The 14,402-nt window shown below is 46.1% G+C and overlaps 1 protein-coding gene across 1 annotated transcript; it reads left to right on the top strand.

The window, feature by feature from the left end:
- The first annotated feature begins 3,063 nt into the window (after positions 1-3,063).
- On the top strand, positions 3,064-13,425 carry LOC132779087 (cathelicidin-2-like). Its single transcript, XM_067469523.1, has 4 exons — positions 3,064-3,237; positions 7,430-7,537; positions 11,247-11,330; positions 12,920-13,425. The coding sequence occupies exons 1-4, from the start codon at positions 3,064-3,066 to the stop codon at positions 13,028-13,030; spliced, it is 477 nt and encodes a 158-aa protein (XP_067325624.1). The 3' UTR covers positions 13,031-13,425.
- The last annotated feature ends 977 nt before the right edge of the window (positions 13,426-14,402 follow it).

Below are 14,402 nucleotides of genomic sequence, written 5' to 3' on the forward strand. Positions count from 1 at the left end.
TGTGTGTGAGAGAGAGTTAGAGAGAGAGTTAGAGATAGAGATAGAGATAGATATAAAGATAGAGTTAGAGATAGAGATAGAGAAAGAAACAGAAAGAGATAGAGATAGAGATAGAGTGCCCCAGCTGTGACCGTACCTCGTGAAGTCGGATCTGGCCAGGGTGATCCATGCCTTAGTCACCTCCAGATTGGATTACTGTAATGCACTCTACGCGGGGCTGCTCTTGAAGACAGCCCGGAAATTTCAATTGGTACAACAGGCAGCAGCCAGGCTACTAACTGAAGCGACTTACAACCCCCCTGTTTAAGGAGCTCCATTGGCTGCTGTTCATTTTCCGAGCCCAATTCAAGGTGCAGGTTCTTACCTACAAATACCTGAACGGTTTGGGATCCATCTTCCTGCATGACCGCATTTCTATGTATGAACCCACATGATATCTTCGATCATCTGAAGAGGCCCTGCTCTTGCTCCTGCCCCCTTCGCAGGTGTGATTGGTGGGGATGAGGGAGAGGGCCTTCTCGGTGGTGGCCCCCTGACTCTGGAACTCACTTCTTAAGGATATCAGGAAGAGCCTGAAAATGTGGCTGTTCCAGTGTGCCTTTCCTGAATAAGGAAATAATTCCCAGCAAAATGTCCTCAGAATGCACTTTAACTACTCGTTGGGTTGCTCTCCCTTCATTTCTTTTTAAACCCTCCCATCAGATACACCCTTCCTCTGTTCGTGCCCAGCGCTTATTTTTCAAATTTTAAATTATTACATTTGGCCCAGCCATAGGTTTTTAAATCCTTGTGTGTTACTATTTACATGTGAGTTATATTGATTGTATTGTTTTTGCTTATTGTTTTTTTTGTTCTATTGATGTGTTGTTGGGCTTGGCCTCATGTAAGCCGCTCCGAGTCTCTTGGGGAGATGCTGGTGGGGTATAAATAAAGTATTATTATTATTATTACTATTATTATAGAGTTATTATTTATTATTTATTTACTTTGCTTCTATACGGCTGTATCTCAAGCCCGAAGGCGACTCACGGCGGTTCACAAACAGTAAAAACAGTAGAAACAGCAGTGGTTCCATACAACATAGAACAATTGACTTAACACATTATCCATAAATTACCAATAAGCAATTACAATGCACAATTATTACAAAAAACAACCGTACCCAATCTTCTCAATAATAAGTTAGTTAGAGTTAGTCAGAGTCAGAGTCAGAGATAGAGTTAGAGAGATTGAAATAACTAGAAGTGAATAATAATAAACATCCATCTATCCATTCTTTGACTTTTGTATATAGAATCCTAGAATCAAAGAGTTGGAAGAGACCTCCTGGGCTATCATCCAGTCCACCCCCATTCTGCCAAGAAGCAGGAATATTGCATTCAAATCACCCCTGACAGAAGGCCATCCAGCCTCTGTTTCAATGCCTCCAAAGAAGGAGCCTCCACCACACTCCGGGGCAGAGAGTTCCACTGCCGAACGGCTCTCACAGTCAGGAAGTTCTTCCTAATGTTCAGATGGAATCTCCTCTCTTGTAGTTTGAAGCCATTCTTCCATTGCGTCCTAGTCTTCAGGGAAGCAGAAAACAAGCTTGCTCCCTCCTCCCTGTGGCTTCCTCTCACATATTTATACGTGGCTATCATATCTCCTCTCAGCCTTCTCTTCTTCAGGCTAAACATGCCCAGTTCCCTAAGCCGCTCCTCATAGGGCTTGTTCTCCAGACCTTGGATCATTTTAGTCACCCTCCTCTGGACACATTCCAGCTTGTCAATATCTCTCTTGAATTGTGGTGCCCAGAATTGGACACAATATTCCAGGTGTGGTCTAACCAAAGCAGAATAGAGCATGGGGAGCATGACTTCCCTAGATCTAGACACTATGCTCCTATAGAGAAGGTAAGAATAATAAAAATAATTTTGTTGGTTCCCTGCCTTTCCTTATGGCTCAAACGGAGGCCCCACATAGTTAAAACACTAGACATATGTTTTGCAGGCTTTAAATCAGTGTTTCTCAACCTGGGGGTCGGGACCCCTGAGGGGGTCACGAGGGGGTGTCAGAGGGGTCACTGAAGACCATCAGAAAACACAGTATTTTCTGTTGGTCATGGGGGTTCTGTGTAGAAAGTATGGCCCAGTTCTATTGTTGGTGGGGTTCAGAATGCTTTGTGATTTTGTGATTGTAGGTGAACTATAAATCCCAGCAACTACAACTCCCAAATGTCAAGGTCTATTTCCCCCAAACTCCACCAGTGTTCACATTTGGACATGTTGAGTATTCGTGCAAAGTTTGGTCCAGATCCATCATTGTTTGAGTCCACCGTGCTCTCTGGATGTAGGGGAACTACAACTCCCAAACTCAAGGTCAATGGCTACCAAACTCTCCCAGCATTTTCTGTTGGCCGTGGGAGTTCTGTGTGCCAAGTTTATTTCAATTCCATTGTCGGTGGAGTTCAGAATGCTCTTTGATTGTAGGTGAACTATAAATCTTAGAAAGTACAACTCCCAAATTACAGAATCAATCTCCTCCCAAGCCCACCAATATTCAAATGTGGGAGTATTCAGTATTTGTGCCAAATTTGGTCCAGTGAATGAAAATACAGCCTGCATTTGAGATATTTACATGATGTTTCATAACAGTAGCAAAATCAGAGTTATGAAGTAGCAACAAAAATAATTTTATGGTTGGGGGTCACCACAACCTGAGGAACTGTATTAAGGGGTCGCAGCATTAGGAAGGTTGAGAAACACTGCTTTAAATGATGTTGTTTTTAAGGTAAGTATCTCAAATCAACCCTGAGCAGAGGGAAGCCTCCTCTTTCCCAACAGGAGATGGGAAGCTTCCCCACCTGGGTGCTTTTGCAAGGACGGTTTCGGCCGTTTCCTTTCCCCATTTCCAACTGTTATCCCACCGCATTTCCTGAAAGGTTGCGAGGGAAGGAAACCGTTTGAGTGCCCCGTTGGCAAGCGGGGAGGTCCCAGTTGGAGACGGGGGTTATAAATAAGGTGGCCCATCAGCCCCAGAGCCCAAGTTTGTGCCCAAATCCCCAAAGTGATGCACCTGGAGATGATGGAGAAGGCCTGTACTTTGCTGTTCTTCCTGGGGGTGGCCATGGCGGCCCCCACATTGCGCAGCCCCATCTCCTATGACCAGGCGGTGGCCTCTGCTGTGGACACCTACAACCGGGAGCAGAAGCCGGAGTTTCTCTTCCAACTCCTGGAATCCGAGCCCCAGCCGGACTGGGTGAGTTGCGCCTCGTCTGAGGCCAAGATGGGTCAAGCTATGGATGAGGGACAATAGGGGAGTCAGTGCCACAGGAAGTCATAGTCTCCTAGGGTTGCCCCAAGGGACCATCCAGTCCAACCCTTAGGAACTTACAATCCCAACCCACCCAACAGATAGCCACCCAGCCTCTGTTTCAAGACTTTCTGGGGAGGGCTCTCCATGAGGGAGATGGGGCAATTCCAGGATGTGGGGTCAACATGGGTCAAGTCAACGGTGGGGGAAGACTAGGAATCACAGAAATAGAGTTGGAAGGGATCCCATTGGGTATCTAGTCCAACCATATCCTGCCAGGTTGGAACACAGAGACAAAGCACTCCTGACAGATGGCCATCCATCTCTGCTCCACAACCTCCAGAGAAAGAGATTCTAGGAGATAGCAAAGAATAAGGAAGGTAGAACCACTTGAGGTTCTAGAATCATGGAGTTGGAAGGGACCCCAAGGGCCATCCAGTCCAGATTGGGTAGTTCCAGAGTGTGGGGTCAACATGGGTCAAGTCAACGGTGGGGGAAGACTAGGGATCACAGAAATAGAGTTGGAAGGGATCCCATTGGGCATCTAGTCCAACCATATCCTGCCAGGTTGGAACACAGAGACAAAGCACTCCTGAGAGATGGCCATCCATCTCTGCTCCACAACCTCCAGAGAAAGAGATTCTAGGATATAGCAAAGAATAAGGAAGGTAGAACCACTTGAGGTTCTAGAATCATGGAGTTGGAAGGGACCCCAAGGGCCATCCAGTCCCACCTCCTGCCATGCAAGAATGCAGTCAAAGCACTCCTGACAGATGGCCATTCAGTGTCTGCTTATAAGGGAAACTCCAGGAGATCAGAAAAGAACAAAGTAGGTTCTTGTGGGTTTTTTCGGGCTATAGAGCCATGTTCTAGAGGCATTTCTCCTGACGTTTCGCCTGCATCTATGGCAATCATCCTCAGAGGTAGAGGTCTACCTACCTCTGAGGATGCTTGCCATAGATGCAGGCGAAACGTCAGTAGAAATGCCTCTAGAACATGGCTCTATAGCCCGAAAAAACCCACAAGAACCTAGTGATTCCAGCCATGAAAGCCTTCGACAATACAAAGAACAAAGTAGTATGGGTTTAAATGGGTCAGGTGATCAATGAAGAAGTGATAGTGCCACGTGGGGTCAACCAAGACCAAAGTCTGGGGTCAAGATGGGTCAAGTTATTAAGGAGGAATAATAGAATCCTAGAGTTGGAAGAATCATAGAATCATAGAATCAAAGAGTTGGAAGAGACCTCATGGGCCATCCAGTCCAACCCCATTCTGCCAAGAAGCAGGAATATTGCATTCAAATCACCCCTGACAAATGGCCATCCAGCCTCTGCTTAAAAGCTTCCAAAGAAGGAGCCTCCACCACACTCCGGGGCAGAGAGTCCCACTGCTGAACGGCTCTCACAGTCAGGAAGTTCTTCCTAATGTTCAGATGGAATCTCCTCTCTTGTAGTTTGAAGCCATTGTTCCATTGCGTCCTAGTCTCCAAGGAAGCAGAAAACAAGCTTGCTCCCTCCTCCTCCCTGTGGCTTCCTCTCACATATTTATACATGGCTATCATATCTCTTCTCAGACTTCTCTTCTTCAGGCTAAACATGCCCAGTTCCCTAAGCCGCTCCTCATAGGGCTTGTTCTCCAGACCCTTGATCATTTTAGTCACCCTCCTCTGGACACATTCCAGCTTGTCAATATCTCTCTTGAATTGTGGTGCCCAGAATTGGACACAATATTCCAGGTGTGGTCTAACCAAAGCAGAATAGAGGGGTAGCATGACTTCCTTAGATCTAGACACTATGCTCCTATTGATGCAGGCCAAAATCCCATTGGCTTTTTTTGCCGCCACATCACATTCCTGGCTCATGTTTAACTTGTTGTCCACGAGGACTCCAAGATCTTTTTCACACGTACTGCTCTCGAGCCAGGCGTCCCCCAAGAGACCAGATGAGAAATCCAGTCAAAGCCCTGGACATTCAGGAACACAAAATCCAAGCCCTCTAGATAGATGGCCATCTAGCCTCTGCTAAAAACCTCCAGAGAAGGAAATGTCACTGTATTCCAAGGCAGTCTATATTGTTCTATAGTTGGAAGGGATCCCAAGGGCCATCTCGTCCAACACCTTCTCCCAGGCAGAAAAAGCCCAACCCAAGCACCCCTGATAGATGGCCAGCCAACCTCTGCTTCTAAACCTCCACAGGAAGGAATTCTAGGAGATCAGACGGGACCAGAGTGTGGGGTCAAGAAGGGTCAATGTATTCATGAGGAAGAAGAGGGAAGTTAGGAGAGGATGTGGTGGTTTGCTTTTACCTGAGATGAGTGGAAGGGAAAGACTTACTTTCTGTCCTCTATGCTGCTGCTGAGTGAATTGAATGAAAAGTACTTCTGCAATTCTGAACTGGGCTTGCAGCAATTTGAGTAAGCTGAGGGCAAGGGCGGGAGGAGGAGAAAGAAACCGGGGCATTTGAAAAGAAAAGAGACTTTGCAGCAGTGGTTCTCAACCTGGGGGTTGCGACCCCCAAGGGGGTCGTTTGGCCATTTCGGAGGGGTTGTGAGGCCACCTCCTTTGGCCCCGCCCCCAAGGCTTTGCACAAAGCCAGGCCTCGTGCAAAGCCATCCTTGCCTGCCTCGCGCTCTCGCCATCCGGCAAGGGCGAGAGCCAGGCAAGGGCTCCTTCATGTGAGGCCTGGCCTCGCGCAAAGCCTCCCTCGCCTGCCTCGTGCTCTCAAAAATAATTTTATGGTTGGGGGTCACCACAACGAGGAACCATATTTAGGGGTCATGGTGTTAGAAAGCACCAGGATTGTGGCACAGCTGCATTAAGATCACTCTGACCAAAAGCTCATGAGTTCGAAGCTAGCCCGAGTTGGAGTGGGTTTCCAACCAATTGTGTGTAGCCTGTTGTCGGCCTTTGCAACCTGAAAGACAGTTGCATCTGTCAAGTAGGAAAATTAGGTACCACCTTAAAAGTGTGGGGAGGCTAAATTAACTAATTTATGAGGCCATAAAGAAGACTCCAGCAAAGCATTCCAGCGGGGAAGCATGCGGGGAATGCGGAAGTGCTTCATCAGTGTCGCAGATGGACAATGAAAGAGACAGCTCCCCTGGCGGCCAGAAAAAGTTAAATAGCCTCTGTATATGTTTGTATGTCAAAAATTGGCATTGAATGTTTGCCATATATGTGTACACTGTAATCCGCTGAGTTCCCTGCGGGGTGAGAAGAAAGGTGGAATATAAAAGCTGTAAATAAATAAATAAATACTAATAAAGGCTGAGAACCACAGCTTTACAGCACGGGTCCTCAAACTACGGCCCGCGGGCCAGATCTGGACCCTCGGGGGCATTTATCCGGCCCGCGCTTCTCCGACCTCCTCTGGCCTCATCCTGAAGGCAGGAGAAGATTTTAAGTGTGAGGGTTTTTTTGCACTGCGAATAAGATATGTGCAGTGTGCATAGGAATTCATTCATTTTTTTTTCAAATTATAATCCGGCCCTCCAACAGTTTGAGGGACTGTGACCTGGCCCTCTGTTTAAAAAGTTTGAGGACCCCTGCTTGACAGGTTTGTTTGGTGCTGTCCTTGCAAAAGTGGGACCGTTGGAAGGAATAGTTGCATGATCCTTGGAATTGGAATGTTATTGTGATGAATTCTCGAATGCAGAAGCATGTGATCACTTTGGCCCAGAATTGTTGTTGTTCATTCGTTCAGTCGTCTCCGACTCTTCGTGACCTCATGGACCAGCCCACGCCAGAGCTCCCTGTCGGCCGTTACCACCCCCAGCTCCCTCAAGGTCAGTCCAGTCACTTCAAGGATGCCCTCCACCCACCTTGCCCTTGGTCGGCCCCTCTTCCTTTTGCCTTCCACTTTCCCCAGCATCATTGTCTTCTCCAGGCTTTCCTGTCTCCTCATGATGTGGCCAAAGGACTTCAACTTTGTCTCTCGTCTCCTTCCCTCCAGTGAGCAGTCGGGCTTTATTTCCTGGAGGATGGACTGGTTGGATCTTCTCGCAGTCCAGGGCACTCTCAGCACTTTCGCGTGGCATTTTAAAAACTGAATACTTTGTGTGTATTGTGAGTGCCTTTTTACTTCAGAGACAAAAAATATGGTCAGCTCAGGAAGTATTAACCATTTCCTTCCCTCCCTAGAAAACCACCGGGGAGGTCACCCAGCCGTTGAAGTTCTCCATCAAAGAGACTGAATGCCGCTCCACAGACAAGATGAACGGCACCAACTGCAACTTCAAAGAGAAGGGGGTAAGGACCTTCTTCTTGTGGGCCTTTCCTCTCTTGCTGACAGTCTCGTTCCTTCTTCTTTTCCTTGATCCATGTCAGTGGGGCGGTGCAGCCAGAGCAGGTTTTATTTCTGACCTTAAAGGAGCTCTCTGGCTGGAGAACAGTCCAAGTGGAAGGATCTAGGAGGCTTAGGAGACCACAAGGTGAACATGAGTCAACTGTGTGATGCGGTAGCTCAAAAAACCAATGCAGTCCTAGACTGTATCCATAGGAGGATAGAGTCCAGGTCGAGGGAAATAATAATTTCACTCTATTCTGCTTTTGTTCTGTTGTGTGCTGGGCCTGTAAAGAATTTCGTTTAGAACAGGACGTGCCCAGCGGGAAGCCCAAGGAGAAGTTCTCAGAGGTTTTCCACCACAAATGATCTTTAGATGGCTTGTGAAGTATATCAAAGTTCTTTATTAATGAACAATCAAACAGAAACTTCTCTTGTCTTCAAAAGGTCAAATGATTCCAGGCTTTTATGCAACTGCTGGCCTAAACTTGCCCACGAAGGAAAAGCAACTGTCTTCAATAACTTCTTCTTTACTTTAAAGGAAAGTCCCCTTTTTAACTTCTTCCAGGCTGACTGTAATCTAACCCTTACTGATGTGGGCTCTGCTACCGGGTCGAACTGCTTCTCGAACGCCGAGTGGACTTACCAGTAAAGGCTTAGATGTTCTCCAGCTGGAGTTCTTTGGTCTTTAGGGCTGTTTCCCTAGAAATCTTTGGAGACTCTTAAGACTGTTTCCCCCCCGGAAGGTCTTGGATGCTCTTAAGACTGTTTTTCCCCCTGGAAAGTCTTACGGGTTGAAGCTTTTATATAGGGGAAGCTTGCACACATCCTGTACATTAGCTTTCCTTGCTGAGACTAACTAAAAATGGCTCCCTTCCCTTCCCAATTACCCTGAGCAAGGGGCGGAACCAAAACTTAACGATGATGGACAGGTGACTTGCCCTATGACTGTAACCAAAGGAAGCCACCTTCCTGCAGAGTCCCTGAAACCTAGGACTGCAATCAAACATTTAATACAAAGCAAATAAATTTGGAGCTCCTGGTACAGCCGTACCAGCACAGCTTTGGACAGGCCTCCCCAGATGTACTGCGTCCAACTCTGGGCAAAACAATTCCAGATATGGATATGGATAAAATGGGAGATACTAGAGCAGTGGTTCTCAACCTGGGGGTCAGGACCCCGGGGGGGGGGGTCATGACGGGGTGTCAGAGGGGTTGCCAAAGACCATCAGAAACCACAGTATTTTCCGTTGGTCATGGGGGTTCTGTGTGGGAAGTTTGCCCCAATTCTGTCGTTTGTGGGGTTCAGAATGCTCTTTGATTGTAGGTGAACTATAAAACCCAGGAACTACAACTCCCAACTGTCAATGTCTATTTTCCCCAAATGCCACCAGTGTTCACATTTGGGGATATTGAGTATTCTTGCCAAGTTTGGTCCATATCCATCATTGTTTGAGTCCCCAGTGCTCTCTGGATGTAGGTGAACTACAACTCCCAAACTCAAGGACAATGCCCACCAAATCCTTCCAGTATTTTCTGTTGGTGTGTCAAGTTATGTGTGTCAAGTTTGGTTCAATTCCTTCATTGATGGAGTTCGGAATGCTCTTTGATTGTAGGTGAACTAGAAATCCCAGCAACTACAACTCCCAACTGTCAATGTCTATTTTCCCCAAATGCCACCAGTGTTCACATTTGGGCATGTTGAGTGTTCTTGCCAAGTTTGGTCCAGATCCATCATTGTTTGAGTCCCCAGTGCTCTATGGATGTAGGTGAACTACAACTCCAAAACTCAAAGTCAATGCCCATCAAATCCTTCAAGTATTTTCTGATTCAAGTTTGGTTCAATAGTATCATTGGTGAAGTTCAGAATGCTCTTTGATTGTTGGTGAACTATAAATAAAATCAACTACAACTCCCAAATGACATAATCAATCCCTCGCCCAATCCCAGTAGTATTCAAATTTGGGCGTGCCAAATTTGGTCCAGTGGATGAAAATACATCCTGCATATTGGATGTTTACATTACAGTTCATAACAGTAGCAAAATTACAGTTATGATGCAGCAACGAAAATAATATTATGGTTGGGGGTCACCACAACATGAGGAACTGTACTAAGGGGTCACGGCATTAGGAAGGTTGAGAACCACTGTACTAGAGGGAAAAAATGAAATGCACATATATAGGATGGGTGACCCCTGCCTTGGAAACAGTCCCCGTGAAAGAGATTTAGGAGTCCTAATCGACCACAAGATGAACATAAGCCAAGAATGTGGTGCGGCAGCTAAAAGTGCCAATGCTGCATCACTAGGTGCATTATTATCACTCTACAGTAGATCGAGTAGGCATTTGGGGACCCTTCTACACTGCCATGTAATCCAGATTATCTGCTTTGAGCTGGATTATATTGCAATGTAGACCCATACAATTCAGTTCAAAGCAGATAATCTGGATTATCCACTTTGATAATCTGGATTATATGGCAGTCTAGAAGGGGCCTGTTCTATCACGCACTGGGCCTGTAATAATTGTCTTTTGAAATAGGATGAGCACCTTGTGCTCAGCGGGAAGCCAGGGCGCCACGAAAGAGGCCCTCAAGGATTTTCCTGAAGAAATTGTCTTTAGATGGCTTGAAAGGTTAAGCAAAGTCCTTTATTATTGAACAAATTAAACAGATATTTCTCAAATCTTCAAAGAGTCAAACAAATGCTTCAAGGCTTTCAATCAACTGGTGGTTTCCTTAATCTTGTCCACAAGGGACAGGCAACTGTCTTCGTTAATTGTTCTTATGCTTTGAGAGGAAAACCCTTTTTTAAACTCTCCCAGGCTGTCTGTTATCTAAGTTTTGTTGGTGTGGAATCTACTACCGATTCCAAACTGCGTCTTGGTACCGAGTAAACCTACCAGACAAAGCTTGTAGATTCTCCAGCTGGAGTTCTTTGGGTCTGTAAAGCTGTTTTCCCTCTGGAATTTCTTTAAGACTTTAGGGCTGTTTCCCTCAGATGCTGTAAGGCTGGGAGGCTGCAAGCTCCCAGCCAGAGCTTTGGGAATTTTCCCCTGGAATGTCTTGAGAAATGAAGTTTTTCTGCAGGTGAAGCTTGTCCACATCCTCTAACTTAGCTTTCCTCATTAAGACTAACTAAAATGCCCCACTCTTCCCTTCCTATCTCCTTGGGAGAAGGGACGGATCCAAACTTAACAATGATAGACAGGTGGCTAGCCCTATGATTGCAAACCAAAGGAAGCCACCGTTTTGCAGAATCCCTGAAACTTTGGAATGCATGCAAACACTTAATAGAAAGAAAATAAAGTTGGAGCTCCTGGTAAAGCCGTACCAGCACAGGGACTAATGTCCAGATGAAGGGAGCAGTCCCACTCTCTTCTGCTTTGGTAAGGCCTCACCTGGAACAACACGCTGTCCAGTGTTGGGCAAAGCAATTTGAGGAGGAGATGGACAAGATGGGAGGTGTGTCAAAGTTCTGGAAACTATGAATCCCTCTGAGGAGAAGGTCTTCTTGGAGAAGAGAAGGTTGAGAGAAGGTTTCAGCAGTTGAAAGGAGGTGATACTGAGGAGCAAGGAAGCTTGTTTCCAGCTGCTTCAAGGAGCAAGCAGCATCTTCTGACCTTTTGTTCCTCTCTCTTCATGGGTGAACCTCTTCTTCCTTTCCTTCCGCAGGTGGACAAGGACTGCTCCGGCTTCTACTCAACCCAGCAAAACCCACCGGCCATCATCGTCCAGTGTGAGGACGTGGAGCAAGAGGTAACACCTTTGCCTTCCGGGTCTTCTCTTTGGCTTCATGGAAGGGCCACTGCTAGGGGTCAGCAGGGGCAGGGTCAAGGTGGGAGCCCCACAAATCCCACCATTGGGGTCGGTCTAAGATGGTGCCTCCTCCTTTGGACTCATCTAATAATAGACCCCACACTGGATCATCCCATCAACTCTGTATTGCCTTGATATTCATATTGAAAGCAAATGAAGGCAAACATAATATCACACAGCTTTGTTGAATTATAAAAAGTTCTTTGTAAATGCAATATGCAACAGTAAGTGAAATGGCAGTTAATATTGATTAACCATGAAAATGAACAAAATCTGGCTACCAGTATTAAAAAACTATAAAATTACAACAGCAAAACAACAGAGGGGAAACAATCAAGGACATCTAATCACTTCTCAACAAAAGATTGCCCCAGGCACTGCCAGGCCATTGAATGCTAATAAAGGTGGTCAGATTTATTTATTTATTTATTTACAGCTTTTATATTCCGCCCTTCTTCTCACCCCGCAGGGGACTCAGGGTGGATTACAGTGTACACATATATGGCAAACATTCAATGCCAATTTTTGACATACAAACATATACAGACATGCACAGAGGCTATTTAACTTTTTCTGGCCGCCAGGGGAGCTATCATTTTCATCGTCCATCTGCGACACTGATGAAGTACTTCCGCATTCCCCGCATGCTTCCCTGCTGGAATGCTTTGCTGGAGCCTTCTTTATGGCCTCATAAATCAGTTAATTTAGCCTCCCCACACTTTAAGGTGGTACCTAATTTTCCTATTTGACAGATGCAACTGTCTTTCGGGTTGCAAAGGTCGACAACAGGCTACACACAATTGGTTGGAAACCCACTCCAACCCGGGCTGGCTTCGAACGCATGACCTTTTGGTTAGAGTGATCTTAATGCAGCTGACACTCAGCCAGCTGCACCACAATCCCGGTGCAATCAGTTGAAACATTCACACCTAGCTCCAACAGACAAGAGTCCTTTGTCCCACTCTGGTCATTCCACAGATATATAAACCTTTTTTCCTAGTTCCAACAGACCTCACTACCTCTGAGGATGCTTGCCATAGATGCAGGTGAAACGTCAGGAGAACATGGCCATATAGCCCGAAAAAACCTACAACAACCCAGTGATTCCGGCCATGAAAGCCTTCAACAATAGCTCGAAAATCATTTGTGATCTTTTGAAAAGTATGCCTACTGGTATCATTGGTTCCTACATGAATCAACATGAGAGTGGAGGGGGGGGGGGTGGAGGATGATGGGACTTGCGAGCCCGGTGAGCCTCTGAGTGACATGGTGTATTTTTGGCCATGTCATATTTCTCGAGCCATCCTGTAGGGTCTAAGGAGGGAGTCACCTACTACCAAGACCTGTTTCCTTTGAGGATTGACAGGGTTCCTTTTGTCCTGGGTAGTGTGTAGGTCCCCAGAAAAGGGTTCCTGTTGATGTGGATTGTGTAGGTGTATAGTGTTGTCCTCCGCCTCGACATCCCCAGTGTATTTGTCAAGGACAGTCCATTTTCCCACATTGACCCCTCTTTCTTGCTCTGGATTCAGCTGAGCCGCATCACTCGAGGCCGATGGGGACGGTTCTGGAGGGGAACGAAGCGTTTCGTGAAGAAGCACGGCGTGAGCATTGCCTTGGCGGGACTGCGGTTTGTGGGCTGAGAGGATCCCGGACCGGACGAATGCCGACATGATCGCCATCCCTCTTGGCTCTTTGCTCACGGCTAAGGTCAATGCAAGCTCAGATTTGGAAGGGCAGCGTTCCCCTTCTCCTGCGATTCCGCTTTCATTTCTTGTCTCGATATATGTGCCAAAAGGCTTCGGCATGTTAATAAACTTCCCTGTCTTCCACCATGAATCTGTCCAAGGCTGATCTTCTTCATTTAAAGGTTTTGTTGCCAAGAGTCTCCAAACAAAATGCAAAATGCTTAAAAAGATTACACTATGTTTTGGGTACTAACTACTACCTGGTGTAGTTATGGACTGCAGCCCATCTTTCTCTTTCTTCCCTCACACCTTTTGCCCTTTCATTTCTCCTTTCCTCCCTCCCACCCTTCTTTTTCCTTTCCTTTCCCTTCTTTTTCTCTTCCTTCCTTTCCTTCTTCTTCCCCTCCTTTTCTTTTTTCCCTCCCTTCTGCTGTCACTTCTTCCCTCCCTTCCTTTCTCTTCCCCTTTCTTGTTCTTTCCTTCTCTCCCATCTTGATTTTCCTTGATTTTCCTTCCTCCTCTCTTTTTTCTTTCCCCTCTCTTCCTCCTCCCTCTTTTCTTTCCTTTCCTTCCACCTTTCCGTTCATACACTTCCCTCTCTTTTTCTTCCCTGCTTTTCTTCTTCCTTTTGCTCTCCCTCATGCACCTTCTCGCTCTTTATTTGCATTTTATTCCCTCCTTTTTTTCTTCCCTCCTTCCCCTTCTTCCTCCTTTCTTTCCCCTTTTATCTTTCTTTCTTTCTTTCTTTCTTTCTTTCTTTCTTTCTTTCTTTCTTTCCTTCCTCTTTCCCTTTTCTTTCTTCCCTTCTTTCTGTTGTCACTTCTTCCTTCCCTTCCTTTCTCTTCCCCCTTTCTTGTTATTTTCTTCCGTACTATCTTGACTTTCCCTTTTTTTCCTTCCTCCTCTCCTTTTTCTTTCCCCTCCCTTCCTTCTCCCTTTTTTCTTTCCCTTCCACCCTTCCCCTCATACAGTTTCTCCCTCTTTTTTCTTCCCTTCTTTTCTTCTTCCTTTGCTCTCCCTCATGTACCTCCCCCCTCTTTTTTCTTTCTTTACATTTTATTCCCCCTTTTTTCTTTCTTCCCCCCTCCCTCCCTCTTCTTTCCTTCTCCTTTCTTTCCCCCTTTTTCTTTCTTCTTTTCCTTTTCTCTTTCTTCCCTCCTTTCTGTTGTCACTTCTTCCTTCCCTTCCCTTTTCTTCCCCTCTTTCTTGTTGTTTCCTTCCCTCCCATCTTGACTTTTCTTTCTTTTCCTTCCTCCTCTCCTTTTCTTTTTCCTCCCTTCTTTCTTCCTCATTTCTTTCCCTTCCTTCCACCCTTCCCCTCATACAA

The sequence above is a fragment of the Anolis sagrei genome, chromosome 6 (genome assembly GCF_037176765.1).
Source record: "Anolis sagrei isolate rAnoSag1 chromosome 6, rAnoSag1.mat, whole genome shotgun sequence".
NCBI classification, from domain to species: Eukaryota; Metazoa; Chordata; class Lepidosauria; order Squamata; family Dactyloidae; genus Anolis; species Anolis sagrei.